This window comes from Prorops nasuta, unplaced genomic scaffold (genome assembly GCF_024137725.1).
Source record: "Prorops nasuta isolate Cenicafe-Biocafe unplaced genomic scaffold, Cenicafe_Pnas_1.2 PNAS00024, whole genome shotgun sequence".
Classification (NCBI taxonomy): domain Eukaryota; kingdom Metazoa; phylum Arthropoda; class Insecta; order Hymenoptera; family Bethylidae; genus Prorops; species Prorops nasuta.
In genome coordinates, this window is record NW_027116821.1 from 3,174,823 (window position 1) to 3,197,638 (window position 22,816).

At 28.7% G+C, this 22,816-nt stretch overlaps 1 protein-coding gene across 3 annotated transcripts; it reads left to right on the forward strand.

The window, feature by feature from the left end:
* Positions 1–11: 11 nt before the first annotated feature.
* Orp8 (Oxysterol-binding protein-related protein 8) lies at positions 12–22,174 on the forward strand. Of its 3 annotated transcripts, XM_066740637.1 has the most exons (17): positions 12–192; positions 632–774; positions 4,597–4,722; positions 8,008–8,060; positions 8,125–8,355; positions 8,428–8,572; positions 9,609–9,830; positions 12,446–12,600; positions 15,056–15,234; positions 15,337–15,514; positions 15,599–15,695; positions 15,784–15,980; positions 16,065–16,190; positions 16,483–16,731; positions 16,786–16,953; positions 19,368–19,543; positions 19,632–22,174. In XM_066740637.1, the coding sequence occupies exons 2-17, from the start codon at positions 639–641 to the stop codon at positions 19,861–19,863; spliced, it is 2,670 nt and encodes an 889-aa protein (XP_066596734.1). In that variant the 5' UTR covers positions 12–192; positions 632–638; the 3' UTR covers positions 19,864–22,174. The 3 variants fall into 3 exon arrangements, with proteins under 3 accessions (XP_066596734.1, XP_066596735.1, XP_066596736.1); XM_066740638.1 differs by lacking the exon at positions 4,597–4,722; XM_066740639.1 differs by lacking the exons at positions 12–192; positions 632–774; positions 4,597–4,722 and adding an exon at positions 7,457–7,866.
* Positions 22,175–22,816: the final 642 nt, after the last annotated feature.

A 22,816-nucleotide genomic window follows, 5' to 3' on the forward strand; every position in this document is an offset into this window, starting at 1 on the left:
TGTAGCTGAAAGGTCGACGATTCAATTTGGCACATTACGGCAGAGTTGCGGTGTTTATATATAGCTTCAAATATTTTATCTACCATGGGAAGAAGTGCAGTTATCTTTAGTATGAGCTGAACTGATATTTTATTTATTTTATTACTGATCTGCAATCTACGCTCCAGTTCTTTCTATTGATAAAACAAAAAGGTAAACTGGCGATGTTTTCTATAATAATTGCAAATTACATTCTGTAGAACGAAGACTGGAAACGTGACAAGTTTCTAGCAGAATTGGATATAGCAGTATGTCAATGCGGATAAGACGAATAATTCGGCTTTGTTTACTTTTAATCTTTATTAATGTCTTCTGTTAGAGTAAATGTTTCATTAACAATCATTAATATCTTGGTAAGCTTACACCAACTTTATTAAAAACATTAATATATATAAAACCTACTGGTTCCTTACCAGAATTTTTTAATAATTACCTTGTCTTTGTCAAGTTAATTTTTTATCATAGACAGCTTTTGTTAATGCTTCTCTGCATTTATTGATATTTTATTCTATTGAGAGTAAAGTTTTACCTTCAAGGTACATAAGGTTTATTTTAAATTGACCAGGATAAATTTTAGTCATTATGATCCTAGAGTCAAAATGAGCTCTCAACCGATTGTTATTCCTACTGGAGATCATCAGATTCAGACAGAACCTCAGCCGGTGCCTGTAGGAAGCTCAGTTGAATCCCTCAAAATAATGACATCAACAAATCTTAGTCGTTCTCCTAATAGCCGTGAGTACTTAAATATTAATAGTTTAAAGGAGAATAACAGTTTCTATCATGTATGACTAAAAATTATACAGAAAATTTATTGATGTGCGATAGTTTATATTATGTAACTCACATCCTGACAAATTTTTATTATCTAAACTACAAGGGTATTACATAACAACCATTAGTTAAACATGCATGATAAAATATATATACAAATGTGCATGAGTAAATTTTGTTGCCTAGGAAAGTAAATATATTTAGTGATATGATAATCATATTAATAATCCAAAAACTTAACATTTCTTGTCCAGCTATCGATTACATCACATTGTTTTTCCTATTCTATACTCATGACATAATAACCCTCATAAACTTTAATTATATAGATGTAGTGTTTTGCATGTATCTGTCAGTGAGCAATATATCATTATAGTCAACCTTAATAACTGATCTATACAAAATTACTACTAGTATTAACAAAAGAATCTGTAGGTTAATATTAACTTATTATAATGCCCTTATTGTAATTTAGCTTGACCTGTAGAGAACCACAATATTTTGGAAATACATTTTTGTTTTAATTATTAAAATTTTTTATATTTATTAGTAACTTTAATTAAGAAAAAGGTAAAATTGGTTGTATTCAAGTAATATAGCGCCAAATATAAAATGTACCATGATTGGTCAGTTTACTAAACTTTGCTGAGTGGCTTTACAAGCAATCATTGCTCCAATATCTACTAATAAGTTTCTAGTCATTAAAATGTTCATAAGTGGTTTAAACTTTAATTAATGTATGTTTTTATTACAACTTAAGGAATATTCATAAATTTAATTGAAACAAATAAAAAGTGTATCAAAATTTCATATAAACAATTTACATATCTAATCATACTTTCAGCTTATAAACATGTTAATCATTAGTAATTTTGTAAATACTAGGTGGACAAAGTAGATATTATTCTTTTAAAAATATCCTTGGCAATAAGAATTCAATATCTCCTAATAAGGTAGACTAATCCCTTTGTTTTGTAGAACGACTATAGTTGCGGAAAATTGTTGTGTTACTAGTCTGTAACGCATTTAGTCGCGCATTGAAAACGAACGATTTATCTTTTATTTCTATTTTGAATTAGACGAATTTGAGTACGATTTTAGAATGTTAAAATTCAAGATAATCCATCAAATACGGCGGGTACCAGTTAGATACATTTGTTATTTATTTATTTATAATTAATTTCCCCGCTTTTTATCGACGTCCAAGCCAAGAATCATGGACGCAACGGATTTTAATTTCTTAGTTTTCCTTTTTTTCGTTAGCATATATTTTTTTTTTAATTTTTTGGCATATATATCATTAGATAATTATTAAAAGTTTAGTTTATCAAAGTTATATTGTATGGTTAATGAAATACGAATACTTCGCAACACATTGTTTACAAAAACATTCGTAAATGCATCGAAAGCTAATGTAATCGTACATAAAAGTTTTTATGCCAAAGACTATATAAGTTGACTGCAGCTGTCCTTAAAACAAATATACTCTATTTACGTTGAAATTTCGAGAAAAAGAATTTCACACACTATTAGTAAATAACTTTTTTTCTAGTACACTGCAACAGGATTAATGTGAATTGGTGCTTGGTGTGCAACTGTCAATTTATAAAAATTAAAATCAATAAGTACATGGGTATACAGTCATACGCTATGCTGCATTAAATTGTTTAAACAGTGCTCTATTATGAAGTTGTTTTTCTTTTCTTTACTCACGTTAGTCTTAGACCGTATTCTGAGCTACGAATAAAATGCTTAAATTATACCGGGTGTCTCATTTTAACATAAACATTAAAATATCTCGAAACTAATGATTCTGAACGAAAAAAAATGTTAAACAAAAGTTGTATAACTTTGAGAAAGATATAAGACAGTATCCTTGAATTGACCTTGGAGCATCATTTGAATGCTATACAAAGACTACTGAATTTTTTACAATGAAACATCTCGTGCGTTTGTATATAAATTTTTGGTAGATTTTGTCAAAGGTTTTTTCAAAATTCGTTTTAATTTATTATTTTGTTTAGTCGTTTACGAAATATTTCAACTTAAATTTGTAAGTAGAAAATCAGCTAGACACGTATACGTATAGTTATCACACACACGCACTACTTTTGGAAAACCCACACTTCTGTGCAATTTCAAGTCGGAATGTTTCATAAGCCGCTGGGCGAAATAATAAATTGAAAAGTGGCTTGAAAAACTCTCTCTCTCTAGATCAGCTATAAGAATATATAAAGATATACAAGGTGCTCCATATATAAAACTGTCAAGGTAGCCTTCATGTAGCGTTGAAATGACGTTTCAAGATCATTTCACAAATGTACCATCATCACTCTCCAGGTCAAACAATTTTAGTCTTACATTTTTTTCCTATAGAATCATTAGTTTTCCAGATATTTTTGTCACTAAATTAAAATGGGACACCCTGTATAAGTATTTCAGATATCCCAGACCATTATTATATATATATTTGAGTTTCTTAGAAACAGAACAAGAAGTAAACAAAAATTTTAGATAAAAACTGTGTAGCGCTCTGAATTATACATTTGAGGGTACCATATGCATGACCTTGAGTTGCATTATTAAGGTCCTACAAATATCGTTCTATTCTTCTAATGCAACCTTATATTTTTTGTTGTACATTCTTTAGGAGATATATTGATATTTAAAAAACTATTCCTATATTTTTTATTTTCATTGTCTTTTGCGAGATATTTCGAAATGAAATTGCATATAGGAGTGGGTTAGACTGTAATATAATGCGACCTTCGCGTTGCTTAAACAACACGGTTCAAGGTCATATTTATGGCGCGCCTTTAAATACAATTCCGAGAAAGTCCTACAAATATTATTTAAAATATTTCCACGTGCTCTGCTCTCAAGATATTTGGATGATATATATGTTCTGGGACACCCGGTATATTTTAAAGGATTGACGGTAGAATGGAACACAGCCTTACATTTCTCAGACATGAATATTTGAGTCTTACTCTGGTATTATAATTCTATTGAATTATTTTTACTTGATAATTTAAGATTTAGATTTTTTATTTATTGTTAATGTAATTAACGTGTTAATGTAATTAACGTGTTAATTATATGTTTAGTTAATATAGATAAAAATAAATATAATTACCTTAAAATATTACAATTAATTTTGATTATACAATTTTAATATCTCTCAAAAAAATGTATTTTTAACAGTAAAGGTACCATTCCAGGATCAAGTAACTGTTTTTAACCTTTAGAGGACGGGTCTAACCACTGTTAAGGCCATCCACAAACTCGGTTTATACCACGCAAGGTATACTTCCATATATGGGTATATTTTCGATAACACAAAAGATCAATTTAAATGGAAAAATCCCCATCTTCTAAAGGTTTAATGTAAACACATGTATATGAATGACACGTGTAGGTTTGGTGTTAATACACATGGTATATATATATATATATATATATATATCAACACACATCTATTGAATATTATATTTTTAACTATTAATAATTAAATTGCATTTTGCAACTTTGCATGTTTATCGCTGCATGTTAGTTATTTTAGTATTGTTTGACTGACTTTAAGGGCTACTGTAAATAACTATGTGTTATTGCAATTTTTACTTCTTTTACAAAATAAAAAGGGGTTAAACAAACACTACACTAACGTATCTATGGTTTGTGCTCTATACATATGGAAAATCTGATGCCATTTTTTTACAAGACAAAATATTTGTTTTCCTAAAAGAGATATACCAAGTTATTGAAATTGTGCTAAATATGTAGAACCAGTGGATCAACATCTTCAAAGAAGCAGCATTCATATATCCACGCCATTATCTAAGCTTCCCTCAACTGAATCTCTTACATCGAGTGTTAATATCTCAGTTGCTCCAGCTCCACTTTCTCCAGGTATTAAAAAATATGTCCAACTAAGTTACGGTAAAATTATATCTTGCAATAACTCAATAGTTATTAATTGCTTCTGTTACATTTTTAGTAATATCGTTTATTAACATGCTTAAAGCTTCTTAAGAGCAAATTAATTGGAACTGTTTTGCCTAAGAAATGTATAAAAAATTGTCATTTTAATAGTTTGGATATGAATATTCTTTATTTGAGAACCTACACATTCAGCTTCTATTTCATATTCTAACAAACTTGTTACATTAATGTTCCCTTTTGCTTTTTCTATAGGATATACTATAACTTACCAAAAAAAATTTTTAAATATTTCTTTTTATTCAAAAATTTTTATGTACGTACCCACGCACGTGATACGGAACGTCACAGTGACGTGGAAGTAATGCGAACATCGCAGAGGTGATATCGCCTTTCATGTTGAAAGTTACGTAGCAATGACGTTTAATACACGTCACATTAACGTCACAAACACCTTGTTGTTAAAATAATATCAAAAAAGTGGTATTTTATTTTATTTATTAGGATTTCCTGAAAATCAACTTAATAATTTACTATTATATTTACAACTAATTCTTTACTGATACAAGCAACCGTAATTTCTTTATAATAATGAAAATCAATAACAATTTTCATATTGATGGGACTCGTGTCTTGGGTAATTGAGCCATATGATATATGCATACTAACTCCTTGTTCATAATGCTAATCTACATACAACTTTTTTTACGAAGCTCGTGATCAAATATGTAAATCAATTGTACGTAACTTCAATAATTTAGCATACAAACTCAATTTAAAGGTCCTTTTTTTTTTATAAAAATGTTAATTTTTGCATTCACTTATGCCACGTGTCTCATATTAATCGTTTGGATCAAATTTATCGAAGAATAAACCAAATGAAAATTATTTTCGATGACAGTTATAAGCTTTCAAGGAAGTGAATAATGAAAATAAAGGTGAGCCTTGACTGACCTTTCGAAGATCATATGAAGGTTATAATTATTTTTTAAATTAGAAACCACTATTTTTCTTACATATTCTAGTAACTTTTCCTAATGTTTTCGAAAATAATATAGCTTTATGCTACGTAACAGTGTAAAAAATTGATTTGTTGTTTTTCAGTTAACTTCACACCGTACTTTCTCTTCTAAATTTTTATACTACCTTGTCGACAAGTCCGCGAACCAATTTTACACAATATAATTTTGGATAACTGTAAAGCCATTTATTACGTTTCTTCAAAATTTAAGAGGAAGGTGGATACCGACATTACAGAACACTTTACCTGAGATATTTATCATCAAACAGCAATGTTATTCGAAGATCGATGTCAATATCAACAATAGCTTTTAAATTCTCATAGAAGTATCTTTAGGATAAGACAACAAAATTATTAAACTTCTCTCTGTAATGTCGGTATACACCTTCCCCTTAATAACTCGAAATCGTCTTAATTAATCTTGGAAATTTTTCAAAATAAACTACAGGACATGCAAGAATAAATATATGGCTTCGTTAAAAAAAACGTCGATGACCTTCATACATATTCCAATAGGTCAGTGAAGGTTAATTTCATATTTGCGTCATCTGTCCTTCTTGCAACTGTACACTTTTGCTCTGAAATATTTTTCTCTCTCTCGTATACATCTCTCTATATATTTACCTCAAACATTTGAATTGAATATCTCGTGAATTCAATAAACGGTAATAAATTAATAATTGGTACTAATTGGCAAATTTTGGATTTTAATTAGGTTTTTCGAAATGATAAAAAATATTTAATTTTTGTAAACTACTTGTTATTAACTGTACTAGTCGCTATAATTATTCAGATATTTTCTGTTAATATTAGAAAATCATCATATAAAAAATAATAATCAAATATTACCAAATAAAATATGATTTTTTTTATACAAAAAAATAAAATTGTCTTTCATTTTTTATTTGAGAAGACTTTTTTTATTGCATATGCTTATAGTTGATTTTAAAGACTTTTTAAAATACTGTACTTTGTCCACCAAAAGAGCATCATAGTTTCGCGTAGGTGAACCAAGTTTTGCCAATCAATTAATCTAGTATATGACAATCAAACAACTTGATCAACAGTTATGCAACCAATCAGAGTCAATACGCGCGTGGAAGGAGTAGAAATTGTCAGAAATTAGTGGTGCTTTTCCGCTGGACAAAGCAAAATTTAATAAACCATTTGATTCAGGGGTTGAATAAATATTTGGTTTTAGAATTTAATGTGTGTGAGTGAATGCATATATAAAAATGCGTGGCTACCACGTATACTGCTTCAGTAAAATTAACGACTCTGTTGAATTATCTCGCGAATATCTAAATTAAATTATTTATTTATATAATGCTGTGAAAGCTTTTGAAATAAGGTATAAGAATATGTAATGCAAAAATTATGCTCTTATTTATGGAATAAAAGATAGTATCATTCTTTATACAAAAACTAAGTTTTGCATATTTTGATTTTGCGTTTTATTCAAGAGGAAATGATGACCACTTTTTATTTTCAGAATTCTTCTGCTAATATTATCTGAAGTATTTGAAACATTTTTGAAAGTATAAACAACTTTATTAGATCTGTTTTCTATTAGTTTTATGAACATAGTTTTTTTTCTAATCTTAATCAGAGAACGACACTGCGCCTGCAACGTAATTAAAATAATGTTATGAATAACTACTTTATTATATTTGTGGTCTGAGTTTTGTAAATTGTTGCAAAAATTACCAATTATTATATTAAAATTACTTGAAATATTAGCATTGAAAATATGTTGCTATATTGACTAAGATACGATATAAAAAATTATGTTACTAAATATAATGTCTTAACCAAGTTAAAAAACTGACGTCGCTGTAACACGTTGTAAAAATAAAGTTAGAGTGTTACGACAAACGTGACGTTAGAAAAGATCGCGTTAATGTGAAATTTAAATGTCGTGACAGATTATTCTTACAAAATCCACATAAGATTGACGTTAATGAGACGTAATTATCACCGTTGTGTTTACGTGGGTAAAGTCAACTTTTCAGTTGTTGTCCAGAAGTTGAGTGAAAATTGACTTTTATGGTACAGCATAAAGTTAACTAAAAGAAAAAAAAATCGACTTACAAGTAACTTTAACTCATTTGTAACGTTAGGGAATCTTGAGGATACTCTTATTAACTTACTTCATTATCTTTATAATGTACCATAATCCTCTTGTTATGTTGATAATTATTTATAATTTCTCATTTTTTTAATATTTATTGTAGGACTTTCAGTAATGAGTGACACTAATTTAAAAAGTGATAGTACATTAGAAAAGGTAAATGTATAATATATATATATTTATAAATATATTCATTATTTACCTTTCTAATTATTTCTAGTCAATGGAATTATCCAAGCTGACGCGAAAGGAATCTTATAAAGCTCAGAGAAAAAATTATAGAATGGAGAAAAAACGAGTTGCTGATGAATTATTAAGCTCCTTCAAAGATCCAACAGTAATTGTTATGAGTGATTGGCTCAAAGTCCGAGGAACTTTAAAAAGTTGGACAAAATTATGGTGCATATTAAAACCTGGCTTACTCTTGTTATACAAAAGTCCCAAGACAAAGGTAATCTTTTTTTCTTTATTTGCTTACTTTGTACATAATATCATTGTATTTTAACAACGACACCATTTATAGAGCAACCACTGGGTTGGGACTGTATTACTTAACACGTGTCAAGTTATTGAAAGACCTAGCAAGAAAGATGGTTTTTGCTTCAAGCTCTTTCACCCTCTCGAACAATCTATTTGGGCTCCACGAGGACCTGAAAAAGAAGCAATTGGTTAATTATGATTATTTAACTATGAGTAACATTGGTCAACCAAATTAAGGATATTTTCCTCTATAGAATTTTTATTGTCTTCCAATGGAACTTGGTGAACTGAACTCAAATACGGGAGCGGAATTTCTTTATCACGTCAGAATTTTAAAATATTTAAGTTTAAATAGTAAAATAGGATTTTTTTCATTGATTTCAAAAGGTCATGTCTAACAAAGAAAAATGTCGAGAGATACACCCCATTGATTTTAAATGCAGCTTTACAGGAAAGTAATTTGTATTAGCCTGAGACAAATGTTTAAATTTTAAGGGCAGCCATTGAATTTTTAAGGGTCAAAACAACCCCCTGAATTTCTAAAATTGTAGAGGGACCTTATCCCGTTCTTTATTGGTAGCAAATCGGAAAACAATGATATTTTATATCTCTCTAGTTTATATAGTTCAAAAGTTATTGGCCATAAAGGAAAAATTAAGAAATTATAGGGGTTAAGATTTGGCCCTTTAAAATTCAATGATCGCCTTTATAACTTATTTGTTTTAGATTGGTATAAAGTACTTCATTGCGAAGTTACGTTAAAATCGGTGTGGTACATTTCTCGTCATTTCCTTTTAAGTAATAACATTTTTTAATTAACATTTGATGACTGTATACTTCAGTAAAAAAAAAATCGTACGATAGAAATCGACAGTGTATTCGAAAAATTAAGAAAAGTACTATATAAAGCATTCACCAAGAGTTAATTACAAAATATTGTTCTATCTTCATCATCTCTTGAATTTACATAGAATACAATGTTTTAACTATTTACACTTAAATATTTGAAAATGCTGACCTATTGAAATCATTCTTCTCCTAATTTTGGGTTCAGTAAAATAAAATTTATAAGAAATAACTGCTTGCATTGTAAAAGAATCCTTCGTTGACCATTGTAATCTAACAAACATTTTGTGAAAAATCATGATTTTTATGTTTTTAAAGAACATAAATATTATGTTAATCGTAATTAAAACTTTGGGTAATATTTGCATATGATTATAGGTGCTGTTGTGCAGCCATTACCTACATCTTATTTAATCTTTAGAGCACCATCGCAAGCAGCTGGAAAATGCTGGCTAGATGCCTTAGAACTTTCTCTAAGGTGTTCATCTTTAATTGTTCGTTCAACGAGTGCAATACCTCGATCTATACAACACGATTCAACAACAACTCATGAAACACAATGGAGTGAAGCTGATTACGAAAAACATTTTAATGATCATGGTAAGCCGATGTATGTCTTCTTATCCCAGGCTTTTAACGGCATCTCTCATATTGATATTACAGAGAAATAAAATGACTATATTTCCTGAAAAAGGAAAATAACAAAATTATATTAGGCACACATAATTACCTAAAAAGAATGCTCATCTTTTTTTTAAATGTAGTTATTTTACTATATACATCAGCTTACAACGTCACTATAATTTTATAATGATTTAAGATATGGACGTTAAATAATGACGAAATATTCAAACACATTTCTGGTTTACACTTTGCAAATTTAGTATGAGGGATCCCCCGTTAAAAACCCCCCCACATAGCACGATTTAATCCTATAATTTCTTAAGATCGATTTATTAAAACTATATTAAGCTTTTTAATATTAAATTGCTTCTTAACGCTTAATATGTTCTCTAATAAGTTTTATTATTATTTTTACAGTATAACAAAAATAAATCTATTTATTGTTTGAAAATCCTGTTATTCTTTAGTAGTTGATATACAGTGTGTCTCACGTAACAATAGAAGACTGTATTTCTGTAAGATAGAAAATTAAGAAAAATTTCATTTGTAAAAGTAGAACAACAAGAAATGTATGTTTCAAAATCACTATTTTTTGATACTTTCAAAACGACTTTAATGTCATAATAAGTAATGGAGAGACAGTGGAGAAACAGATGACGAACGACCTGTGAAAGAAAGAATAATTGTCGATCGTGTGACAGTGCGTTTGTTATTTATTGAAGGATTAAATGAAACATTTTTATTACAATTATGAACTAATAAAATAGAAAAATTAAATTACTCTCAGTAATTGTGTATTTATTACAAACTTAAATCGACGTTGTGAAAACGAAAGTATCGTATTACTCTTAATGCTATTAAACTGATTGAAGAAGGTAACAATTAAGGGACGCATTAACACATTGCGATCGGGAAACGAGATTTCTCGTTTTTAAAAAAATTACGTTGACATCGGGAAACGAGATGTCTCGCTTTTAAAAAAATTACGTACGTCGTTTGTGCACTTTGCTGGTAATTTTTAAGCATTTATTTTAGTTCTATTTTTTACCATAATGGATATGGATGATAATATTGAAAGTGAAATGTATAATGATTTATCAGAAGTACCCAGTGATTGTGGAAGTACAGATAACGAATTTAAAGACGATTCAGATAGTAATATTGTCCCAATTAAAAAAAAGTATAAACGTATTATTTTATACAATATATTAATTAGACAAATAATAACCGCAGTTTTAATTCACACACCGAAATAGTTTGATTTCATTAAAAATATCCCGATTTATAGACAAGTTTGAGCAAAAATCGCCCGATGGCAATGTGTTAATAACTCTATAATAGTTAATGTATGAAAGCATATTTTTACTATTGAAGAATGATTTAATACAAATAAATTGATCGTACAGAAAATGTAACTTGGCAATACAATAGTTATCTCACTGCTTCCTGTCAAAGATTTGACAAACTTTCCTGCCACATTCTGTACTATCACTTTCAGGTGCTTTTAAATTAGTAAAATTACTATTAACGAATGTTTTCTAAGAACACTAATCATTTCAACAAGATTGAAGTAAGTTGAAGAAACAGGGAAAGGGGAAAGCGAGAGAGAAGCAATTACTAGATTGAAGAAACCTGACACACGTTTTTCGAAATTAATTGACTATTATCCTTCCTCCCTCCCCCTGATCTTGCTTCACTTCTATCAAAAGATCGAATGTTCGTTATTGTCAGTTGTTTTCTGAATCAGTTTTTTACATCGTAATTTCTTCAATCAGCATGAAAGTCTCAAGAGTAAACGATACTTTCATCTCCATTACACCGATTCAATTTTTGTAATTTATTAGCCGGGAATTATAACGAAAATAATTTATTTAGCCCTAAAATATATAAATTACATAACTAACTTAAAAAATATGAATAACAATTATACTGTCACTCGATTAATAATTGAGGTGTATAGCTGCAAAAATGGTCATCTATACTTATTCTTAAACTATTTAATAGCATTTTCCTATACAAAATATCAACATGTACCATAAAAAATCATATTATTATGTATTATTAGATATAGTCACTTTTTATTGAAAAAAAATAGGACCTGTTGTATATTCTAAGTAGTCTGAATACAACGGGAAATGTTTCCCCTTTAAAAATATTGTTTTACACATAGCCACCTTTCCTAATGTTTACTGTGACATTAAAGTCATCCAAAAGAGTAAAAAATTAATGATTTTAAAACATCAATAATTCTTTAAGGACGTTTATTGTCCTTTCCTTGATCAATCCAGTAATCAAACTAATATTTATTACACTAAAGTGGTTTTACATCAACACTAATAACAATCTTTCAGCAACTTTATCATACTGTTGCTCGTTAGGAAAAATTACTTCATACTAATTCCTCACATCTCGTACTATTAAAATTTAATCTATTATATCTTTTTTGTTTTTCAATGAAAAAGCTATAAAACCTGATTTTTCTATCTTTATTTTCTCTATCCCCTGCACGTCGTATGACTATTCCCTCTGCATTAATTAGAATATCAACGTACCCATCAAGTAACGCTGCACCCTATGCTCCTTACACACAGACTTGGAAGACATCAGTCAGCAGGATAATGGAGCTACCGTAGATGCTGAAATTAGTGCATCAGACTCAGAATCTGACGTTTCTACTAAAGAGGAGCAATCTGAAGTTATCAATGAAACACCATACGTTTCCAATGAAAATGAAGTGCTTGGATCAGTGAGTTTTTATAACTTATCTACATAAAATTTTAATTTAACTTTAAACTGATTGAGAACTGCATCAAACAACAATGTAGTTTTACGATTACGATATGAAGTAAGTAAAAGGAAAAATGGGCAAATATTTTTGCATCAAATTATCTTGTCCTGAACACGATAAATTTGTTTGAAGTTCTTTTTCGAATGATTCATTAAAATAGAATTTATGTAAACATTATATTATGATATGTTTTAAGATTTTAATGAGATCAAGAATGATTGATTTAGTTTATGCAATCTTGATATACATGATTTTGAATTTTCTAATGGTTTTTTTTCAGAGATTCTTCCAACTGAAAAATTAGTGTCTTTGTATGTTATCAAGAGAAGCTAAAATTTTATTTTTGTGCCTAATTTAAAATAATTAAGCTTTAATATAAAATTGGAAGGAACTTATTTAACCTTTACTCTGCTGGTAAAGCTAATATAGTGGCTTTGTAGTAATCTCGATAATGTATTAACTACATATGTTATTTATATTGACAAATCTTTGAGAAAAAAGAACCATTATTTTTATGGAAAATTGCCGGTAGTCTAAAGATTAATCAACTAATGTACAGGGTGTATCTCAAAAAACGACTGCTTTGTCTTGAAATTATTTTATTAAAGAGAGGGGGCTTAATTCAGGCTTAAGATTTAATTAAAATCGATGCAGGGAATTAAAAGTTATATTCATGACATCAAATTACTTTCTTTTTATTATTCTTAAAGGACTCTGGTTTTAAAATTAAAGGTGAAGAAGATTAAGAAAAAATTAATGAAGGGCCTGCGAAAAATTACTCGTGTAAAGGATACATTCCCTAGTTATTTAACTTGAATTTTAAATTCAGTTCTAATTTAAAAAGCCAGTGTGATTCTTAATAAATTTGAACAATTATATTCTTGTCTATAATAAAATTGAATAATTTTTACGTATTGAAAGCTATTAGTAATGCTGTCACGTTGATTGAAAAAATTACACTTAGAAAAGGATTTTTATTTTTAACACATAAGAATAAGATCTATTTTTATTGCATTTTTTTATTGTTGAAGAGAACGCATTAAAATTACTTATAAATATAAAAGAGCAAAACCTATATAACAATTCAATAATTTTCCTTTTCTTTTGTAATAGTAATTTAACGGACTCTTTAACCTTTTCAGAACTTAATTAAATATAACGATAATAATTTAATCTTTTGGTGTGCGATCTTTAATTTAGTTCAACAAAATTGTTAATATTTAAAAACAATGTTTTGTTATTATACACAACGCAACAAGATATAAAAATATCTTTTGGATCATATTGACATTAATGGAATGTAAATATTTTTTATAATATTTTTTTGCAGTTTCGAGTTTTTTTTTAATAAAAAAATTTGTTATAAAGCTATTTTTAACATTTATACCTTTTTTTCTTTGGAAGTAATAATTGTTTTATCGTGAATTCGGGTGCTTGTATTAATGTGTGAACTGAGTATATCTCTATCTTCTGCTTTCACATTAATAAAAAAAATAGAAAGAGATGCACTCGGTGTGCACTAGTGCAGGTCCCCGAACTCACGATTAGACAACTATATTGAATTCTGCATATTATGTATTAGAAATACGAATGCACAGAAATTATTATTTATTTAATAAAAGATAAAAGGATTTACAGACAATTTTATTGATAATTTATAGTAGCAGGGTTGACATATTAGCAATAAAAAATCATAAATAAATTGTATAAATTCAATTAGTTATTAAATTTATATACAATATAAAACTAAATTAGTAATAAGCAACCTCAAAAATATGTACGATATTATTCTGCTTAAAACATCACTTTTTATTTGACGATCGTTATTTTACAGATTCTACATTTAAGATTTACCTATTTCGATTTCAAATTCGTATATAACGTCCCAAAACAAAAACAAATATATAAGAATACCAACTTTTACCTCGGAATTTAAAGTGGAAGTTAATTCGGTATCCAAAGAGTTAATATTTTTTTGTCAATCAAACTGACAGCATTAAAAATAACTTTCATTGCATAAATTTTAATTTTTAATATATTTTTTTATAGATAAAAATATAATTGTTAGTTCTACTAACACAGAGTCAGTTCTTTGTTTAAGTCTGAAATAAATGTAATCAAGTTAAATAAACACTAATCCAGCTTTACATACACAATCAATTTTCACTTTTCATGTGTCATCTCTTTCTTCCTTTCTCTGCTGCTAATTTTAATACTAGAGCCGTTTGAGAAGCATAAAAATGGGTTACTTTAAAACGTGAACAAGTTTCCAATCCCTGCATCGATTTGAATGCAATTTTACACATGCACTCTGTCTACCTTAGCCCCCCTCCCCGAGCACAGCTTTGAAAAGGGTCAGTCATTTTGTTACACATTGTATATTACCTAATGTACATTAATTATTATACTTTAGGCAGGAGAAGTCGTGACAGAACTCCAAGAAGAACAAAAATCGTTAATATGGTTTTTGATGAAACAAGTCCGTCCAGGAATGGACCTCTCGAAAGTTGTACTTCCAACTTTCATTCTTGAGCCACGATCATTCTTAGAAAAATTAGCGGATTCCTATTATCATGCTGACTTGCTATCAAAGTAATTGAAATAGCAATTTAATTGTTATATCTATTGCAATGTATTTACAAAGGTATTTTTTATATTATTTTTTTTTAATTAATAATGTGATTGTAATTACAGTGCTGTCTTGGAAGATGATGCATTTACACGTATGAAGGGGGTGGTGAAGTGGTACTTATCTGGATTTTATAAAAAACCACAAGGATTAAAAAAACCTTATAACCCACTTCTTGGGGAAACATTCCGCTGCTATTGGCAGCATCCTAATGGTTCAAGAACATTCTATTTAGCAGAACAGGTAATAAAACTATTGGCATAATTATCAATTAAATGAACTTCGTCTCCCTTGGACTAGTAAAAGAAATTGAAAATATCATTTTAGGTATCTCACCATCCTCCAATTTCAGGATTTTATGTAACAAATAGGCAAGATGGATTTACTATAGGGGCCACAATTCTTGCTAAATCTAAATTCTATGGTACTTTTAAATTGATTTAAGCATTGACTAAACTTAAATCACCATCTAATTACGATCCTTATTAACTATGCTGGTTTATAATCTGTAGGGAATTCCACATCAGCTGTTTTGGATGGTGTAGCTATTTTGACAATGTTACCACGTGGTGAAGATTATACCATGACAATTCCATATGCGCATTGTAAAGGTATACTTATGGGAACATTGTCAATGGAGCTTGGAGGAAAAGTGAACATAATATGTGAAAAAACTGGATATCTCAGTGAGCTGGAATTTAAATTAAAGGTTAAAGCATATTAAAATAGATAAAATTATTCAAAACTGTTAAGTGTTATTAAAAATTATAATAATTCTTATATTTTTTATTAGCCTTTTATTGGAGGAGCTGAACAATTAAATCAAGTCGTTGGTAGGATTCGTCTTGGCAAAGAAACGCTTGCAACAATATCAGGTTATTGGGATGGGCAGATTATGATTGCTGATAAAAGAACAGGGGTAAATTTTCAACGAAAATATCCTTTTGAGAATTAAACTTTCATGTAGCCTAGATTATATAAGATTAACACTGTTCTTTATTTCTGATATTAAATATTTAAACGGAATCTGACATAGGGTTGAAGATTTTAATATGACCCTCCAAAATACACCAATGATACTAATATAAATAGACAAACGAAAATTGACATAAACAAATACATGCCTTGGTGCATTTTGAGTGATCCATTTTTGATTATTAAAGGATGAATAATCAATATCGGATCCTAATGCAACTAATTTTATTTTATAGCAAGAAAGTGTATTTTTTAATCCAAATCCACAAGTACGAAAGCAAAGATTAAAAAAGTATACAGTACCACTGGAACATCAGGGACAATGGGAGAGTCAGAAATTATGGTTGCCAGTGACACAAGCAATTAATCGAGATGATCAAGTGGCAGCTACTGATGCAAAAACGCAGCTAGAAGAGGCTCAAAGAGAAAGAGCAAAGGAAAGGAAACTAACTGGGGATGAATGGATCCCTAAATATTTTGTCCAGGTACAATAAATTATGAATACATTTTTTTTTTTCAATAATGTATGGTTTTAACAGGATATCATAACTGGAAATTGGGTTTATCGACATGCAGATGTCCGACCTTGGGATCCAAGAAACGATGTGGTGCAGTACGAACACGACTATATAATACGCACGAAAACTAGACATAAAACATCAATAATGCGTACTGGTAGTATTGTATCGGCGGAGGCCCCAGGGCAGGTATATTAATTTAATACATATTTAAAAAAAAAACTTTTTGTAACAATCCAAACTAAACGTATCCGTTAATATATACAGTGTAATGTGAATATTAGGTATAAAGGATGTAACATAATCATCCCATGTCCTTAAATGTGGATACTTCTAAAGGTGTTTGATGACCACCCTGAAGTTTAAAAAATATCGACACACTAGTACAGAAATTACAGCCCTCTAAAAATTAGCGTTTTCACGTTAGATTTTCACAGAGCGGCAGCGACAAATAAGCGACCAAGCTTAGCCAAGCTCGTGCTGTCCACCGTTAGTGAAATCACGTAAATAACATAGTGCAACCACGAGCAGTTAGGTATCTCACCAGGAATCAATGAATTTTTTTTATGAAAAATGTATACACATGCTGAAATAAGGAAATTGGGGAAAATAAGTTAATTTCACTTAAGGAAATGCAATGTTTATTGAATCTAAAACTTAGCAATTATTTCTCAAATATGAACCGGTAAATGCAGGCTACCCTAAACATTTTGCTTAATGTAAACCTTAGAAACGAATATGTCCAAGAAATAATTAAACCAATTATTATTCACAACTAAAAATGTTTTATTAACAATTCTATAAATTGTAATGATAAAGAATTAATGAATCATTCGCACGTATAAGCATAAACGCCTAAACCGAACTCACGTACCTTGCTTTCATTCGTAAACTCGGTGTACGTGGCAGCACTTGTATGTTTTAGTGATTCAATGATTTTGAGTTTTTAATTAAGATTTTTTTAACACATGAATAATAATTGAATCAATTACGTTCTCAAATTTTATTTGTTTTCGGGATTTTCGTTAAGTAGTATGTTCAGTGTTGCCTACATCCATTGTTAAGTATTTTGTGAAACAATTACTTCATTTTAGTTTTAATAAATACTGCATTTTTTTAAATCAGGTTCATTTAATTTCCCCAATTTATATATTATATAGCATCATTGTAAAATTTTTATAAATTAAATTCGGTTTATCCCGGCAAGGCCCTCGGTTGTTTGACTCTGTGCTAATAAGTAATTTGCGCGACATCACCAACAGCGAACGACGCAAACTCGGCTAAACTCGACCGTTCTGTTGTTGCTGTAGCTCTAATAAAAATCGGACGTGATTACACTAAATTTTAGAGGGTTGTAGTTTTGAAAGCAACGTGTCGATTTTTCTAAACTTTTATAGTTAAAATACACACTTCCAAGAGTGCCCATATTAAACGAAATGCGATAATTTTGTTACAGTATACACATAACAATGATAAATTGTTAAATGTGAAGAGACAGAAACTGAGAAGCCTTATAGAGTAATCATGCTGACTATTAATACATGACGAATGCTTAAGTTCTTATAGGGAAATTTCGTAGAATTTTTAATTGAAAGCTGATACACTTTCCAAATTTTGGGATTTTACGTACAAATATAATGTTATTGAAATCTGTAACAATTACAGATACTTTTCTGTTTTCAATCTATCAAGAGACAGCAATGGATAATTTGGCATGTGTAAAGTTTTGACAAGTGCTCCCAAGTACTTAAAATATAGGAATGCTTCTTAATCATAATGTTTTAAATTTTATCTTTAGTAATTTTTGCATTTTTTGGTGTACCCTAACCATTAATGAATTGGACGAAATAATAAGTTCAAAAAAGTTTTTGAAAGCTGATGAGGTCAACCGCATTCTGTCCAACGAGAAATCATCGCTACATCTTGATTAGTTTTAGTTCGTCGATGCACAGATCGGCTTTGATTGGTTACACATAATACTTAAATAAACTTGAGGATTACTAGACTAATATAATTTAGTAAAGAAGGTTTAACTTATTCTCGCGTAACAGTGATGCCTATTCATTGAAAAAGCACAGATGTTTGAATTACCTAAATTTAAAAAATATAGAAGACAAGTAATAAAATATTACGAGTCGAAATATAGAAATATAAAAATGTCTGTTTTAACAAAATATTTTAATATATGAATGAAGACCATGTTTTTTTTATAAGCAGAACGATGGAACCTTAAAGTACAAATAAAAATTCAGCCTGGTCCTGAATTTCAAGCGGATACAAGAGCTCTAAACTGACCTAAATCGCATTTAATTAAGATACAAAATTTCTGTTTTTTTTCAATTTTAAAATTGCACGTATTGAGAGAAAATTAAGTTTAAAATGTTAGTTTTCTGGATGTTTCAAACAGTCTTAATATATTCAATATAAGATAAGTTACGAAAATATTTCGTACTACTTTGCACACATATTCATGTAAAGACTCTAGTTAAAGGATGAACTGTTGTCAGCTGTAAACCACGTAGACACAAAAAAAATTTTTGACAGATTGTGGATGGCAGCAATATTGTTATTTTATAGAATCAAAAATTTTATATATTTTACAGATACCATTACTTCAAGCTGAATCCCGTTCATCTCTTTCTGTATTAAAATCTTCAAAAAGACAATTATCAAATAATTTACCTCTTGCTGAAACAGCGCATGACTCTGGAAGTTCATCTGCTGAGCTACATTCTGATTCTAGTCAGTCAACAGGAAATAGAAGAAAAACAAATACGAGGTAAATTTAATTAGCTTACTACACACATAATTAATTGTCACTTATTTGAATAGAAAGAATAGTGTCTCTTTTTATTGTATATTTACAGAATGATAAGTTTAGTTAAAGAAATGGAGAGTCAAATGTTGGATTATAGTCAAAAGCTTAACCATATCCAACGCTTAATAGAGCAGCTTGCTATGCGACAACGTGCACAAGGAGAACCTCAACATAATGCTAGTATATTGAAGAGCGTTATAGATACTATTATTATAATTATAGTAGTTTTTTTTGTACAATATTTCATGAGAATTTGGAGCAAAGAATCTAGCTTGAAATAAACCTTAGGTTTTAAAACTCGTTATAAAGTACTTTAAATAGATGATAGATATAATTATATACAATCATGTTTCATTTTAAGGTGAAATAACCCAATAGCACTCGATATTCCGCTATTTAAATATAAAATAATATTGAAATTCCGTGCTTTTAATTAAAAAATAATAATAAAATTAATATAAATTGTAAATTAGTATGATATAAGGGAATATGATGTAGAAACTGTTATGACATATTTAATATAATTATACGACGTCGAGACACTATTGCGTCTCGTGATTTATTATTACTGTTTTATTTATAATTAACGGATTTACAAATGTTTATTAAAAATTTCAAGATATTTACTTACCGAGCACATTAGTAGATAATCTTGAGCTTCAATAACAATTGCTTAATTTTTATAATATTTCGTTAGTTTCATATATACAGCACGATCATAAGTTTCAGTCCACCCTTTTTTTCAATAAAATGTCCAAATATAATGCATAATATAATTAGAAAAATGTAATCTTAGAATAATTACTTCATTAATTTACGTTCTTCTGCATTTTTCGATAAACATAGAAAAAACTTTTTTTAAATATCAAGATATTAAACATGGATATTTTTTAAAGTTTAAATGTTTTTTTTTAAACTTTAAAAAATGCAAGATACGCATATTTTGTAGGGAGTGATTAAACCAATATTTTCCGAATAGTTTAATAAATAACAATTATCTACTTTTAAGGGGAATCTGTATATCGACATTACAGAGCGAAATGTTGCGCCAAACGAAACGGCCTCATTTCTTAACCGATTTTAACGTTTATGCACCTTTTTGGAAACACCAAAAGATTATCTAGCGATTTTCGTTGGCCGATTTTTTAAATTTCACTTTTTTTTTAGTTTTTCATTTTTTGAAAAATCGGTCAACGAAGATCGCTAGATAATCTTCTGGCGTTTTCAAAAAGGTGCATAAACGTGAAAATCGATTAAGAAATGAGGCTGTTTCGTTTGGCGCAAGATTTCGCTCTGTAATGTCGACATACAGATTCCCCTTAAAATGCAGCAGTTCGAAGTTGCATAAAAATAATAAAATATTTCATAAAAATCAACAAAAATTAGTATAAAAATTACACTTCTTGGTCAAACTTTTAATAGTTGTATCCTCTAACATATTAAATCAACTTTAGTCAAACTTTTTGGATAATACTCAGCTAATCACTATCTACAAATTGTATATATTGAATTTTTTGTAAACTAAGTCTTCTTCATTTTAAAAATCACAGGTTTTTGAAGTTCCCACGTATTAATCAATATTTATACAAATATATATATATATTTTTCGAAAAATGTTGAAGCACGTGAACTAGTAAATTAGTAAATTTATAATTCTGAAAACACGTTTTCTTAATTATTATGTATTATTTTTGGCTTTTATTTTCTAGAATAATTGTTAAGAACTTTACGATTACCTTTACAGGTAGTTTAAAGAATGTAGAAACTATGGATATATCGAAACCTAAGCATTTTATAACAAATTTGTATAGGACTTTAAAAAGCACTTTTAAAAATCTATTAGATTAGTATACTGGTCTGACTAAGAAGCGTTTTTAAAGATATATGAAGACCACCTTAAATTTTTTAATATAATCTTCTATTTTTTATTGCATATTATTTTATGTATCTCAAGAGTTTTTCAAAATCCTATTTTAATTTTTTCCCTTTCATCCAGTTATTTGCGAGATATTTTGCTTTGGAAGTATATGGAGAGAAATAATTATGCACGTATATACATAGCAATCATGTACACTAATTCAGTCAAATACAAACTAATAGACAATTTTTAGTTAAAATATCTTGTAAATGTTTGGATCGGATGAAGAAATGATAATGTTTTCAAAAGCTCTTAAGTTAAATTTTTAAAAATAAGCAATATAAAATAAGGGGGGGAATCTATTTAAAAAACTCAAAGTGACATTGCTATGTCCTTCAACACGTTTCTTAAGCTCAAACCAGAGTAAACATCTGATAAATCTTTTAATGTGTTTTTTAGAAGTTATAGAAAGAATGTTTAAAATGTGGTATTTTCGAGATGTTCAAGTATATCTAGAAGCTTTAAACTGCATATCTATGTAATTTATAAATTTATAGATTTTTAATTAATCTTTTAGAGTCTATTCAGAAGAATGAATATTGGTGCAGGATAATACACGTTAAGCGTAACAATAAACTATTATGCAAATAACTGGTCATATAAGATTCTTTTTGATAACTACTTAGCGTGCTTAAGAAAAGGGTGTTAATAAAAATGTTTTTTAGTAGCAAAAATTTAAGTCTGTTTAATAAATCAATGGTTATTTAATATTTTTTATGTTGATAGTAGTTTTATTCTTTATATAAATCTACTTATAAATATTGATTTCTTTGTATTTTATGTATATTTAAAATTTTAAAACCAATGATCTAAAAGAGGATTATTACAGAAAAGAAATCCGAGACCAACATACAGGTAATAAATATTGAAAATCATTGAAATTCAATAAATATAAATGAGAATAGATTAAAAATTTATTTATTAATAGCACAGGCCAGTTAATACACAGATCATTTTTATTTATGTTCTCTCCCTTTTATTAGGACAAAACTTACAGAACAATTACCAAACAAAACAGGAGATTGAATACATAGCTTAAGTTTTCGATAATGGTTAAGAATAATGAGTGAACAGCAAACTCCATTTATAGCATCAAAGAAGAACTGGTAGAAAATACGATTTTATTGTTTGTAACATAGCTGTGTTTTCAATATTTATATACAAAATGTAATGAAGGACTGTATTAGTATTTCTCATCCCTAATTCTATTACCAAAGTACATCCTTAAAATCTTAGAAAACTACAATAATTTCATACACTCTTGATGTAAAGGATGAACAGAGTCACTTAGGCGAGAGCAGCTAACATACTAGAAA

Coding starts and splice junctions, on each gene's coding strand:
- Orp8 (XM_066740637.1), top strand. CDS start 639: ATGAGCTCTCAACCGATTGTTATTCCTACTGGAGATCATCAGATTCAG. Junction 8,356..8,427: donor ACAAAAGTCCCAAGACAAAG/GTAATCTTTTTT, acceptor CACCATTTATAG/AGCAACCACTGGGTTGGGAC. Junction 15,696..15,783: donor TGCTAAATCTAAATTCTATG/GTACTTTTAAAT, acceptor TATAATCTGTAG/GGAATTCCACATCAGCTGTT.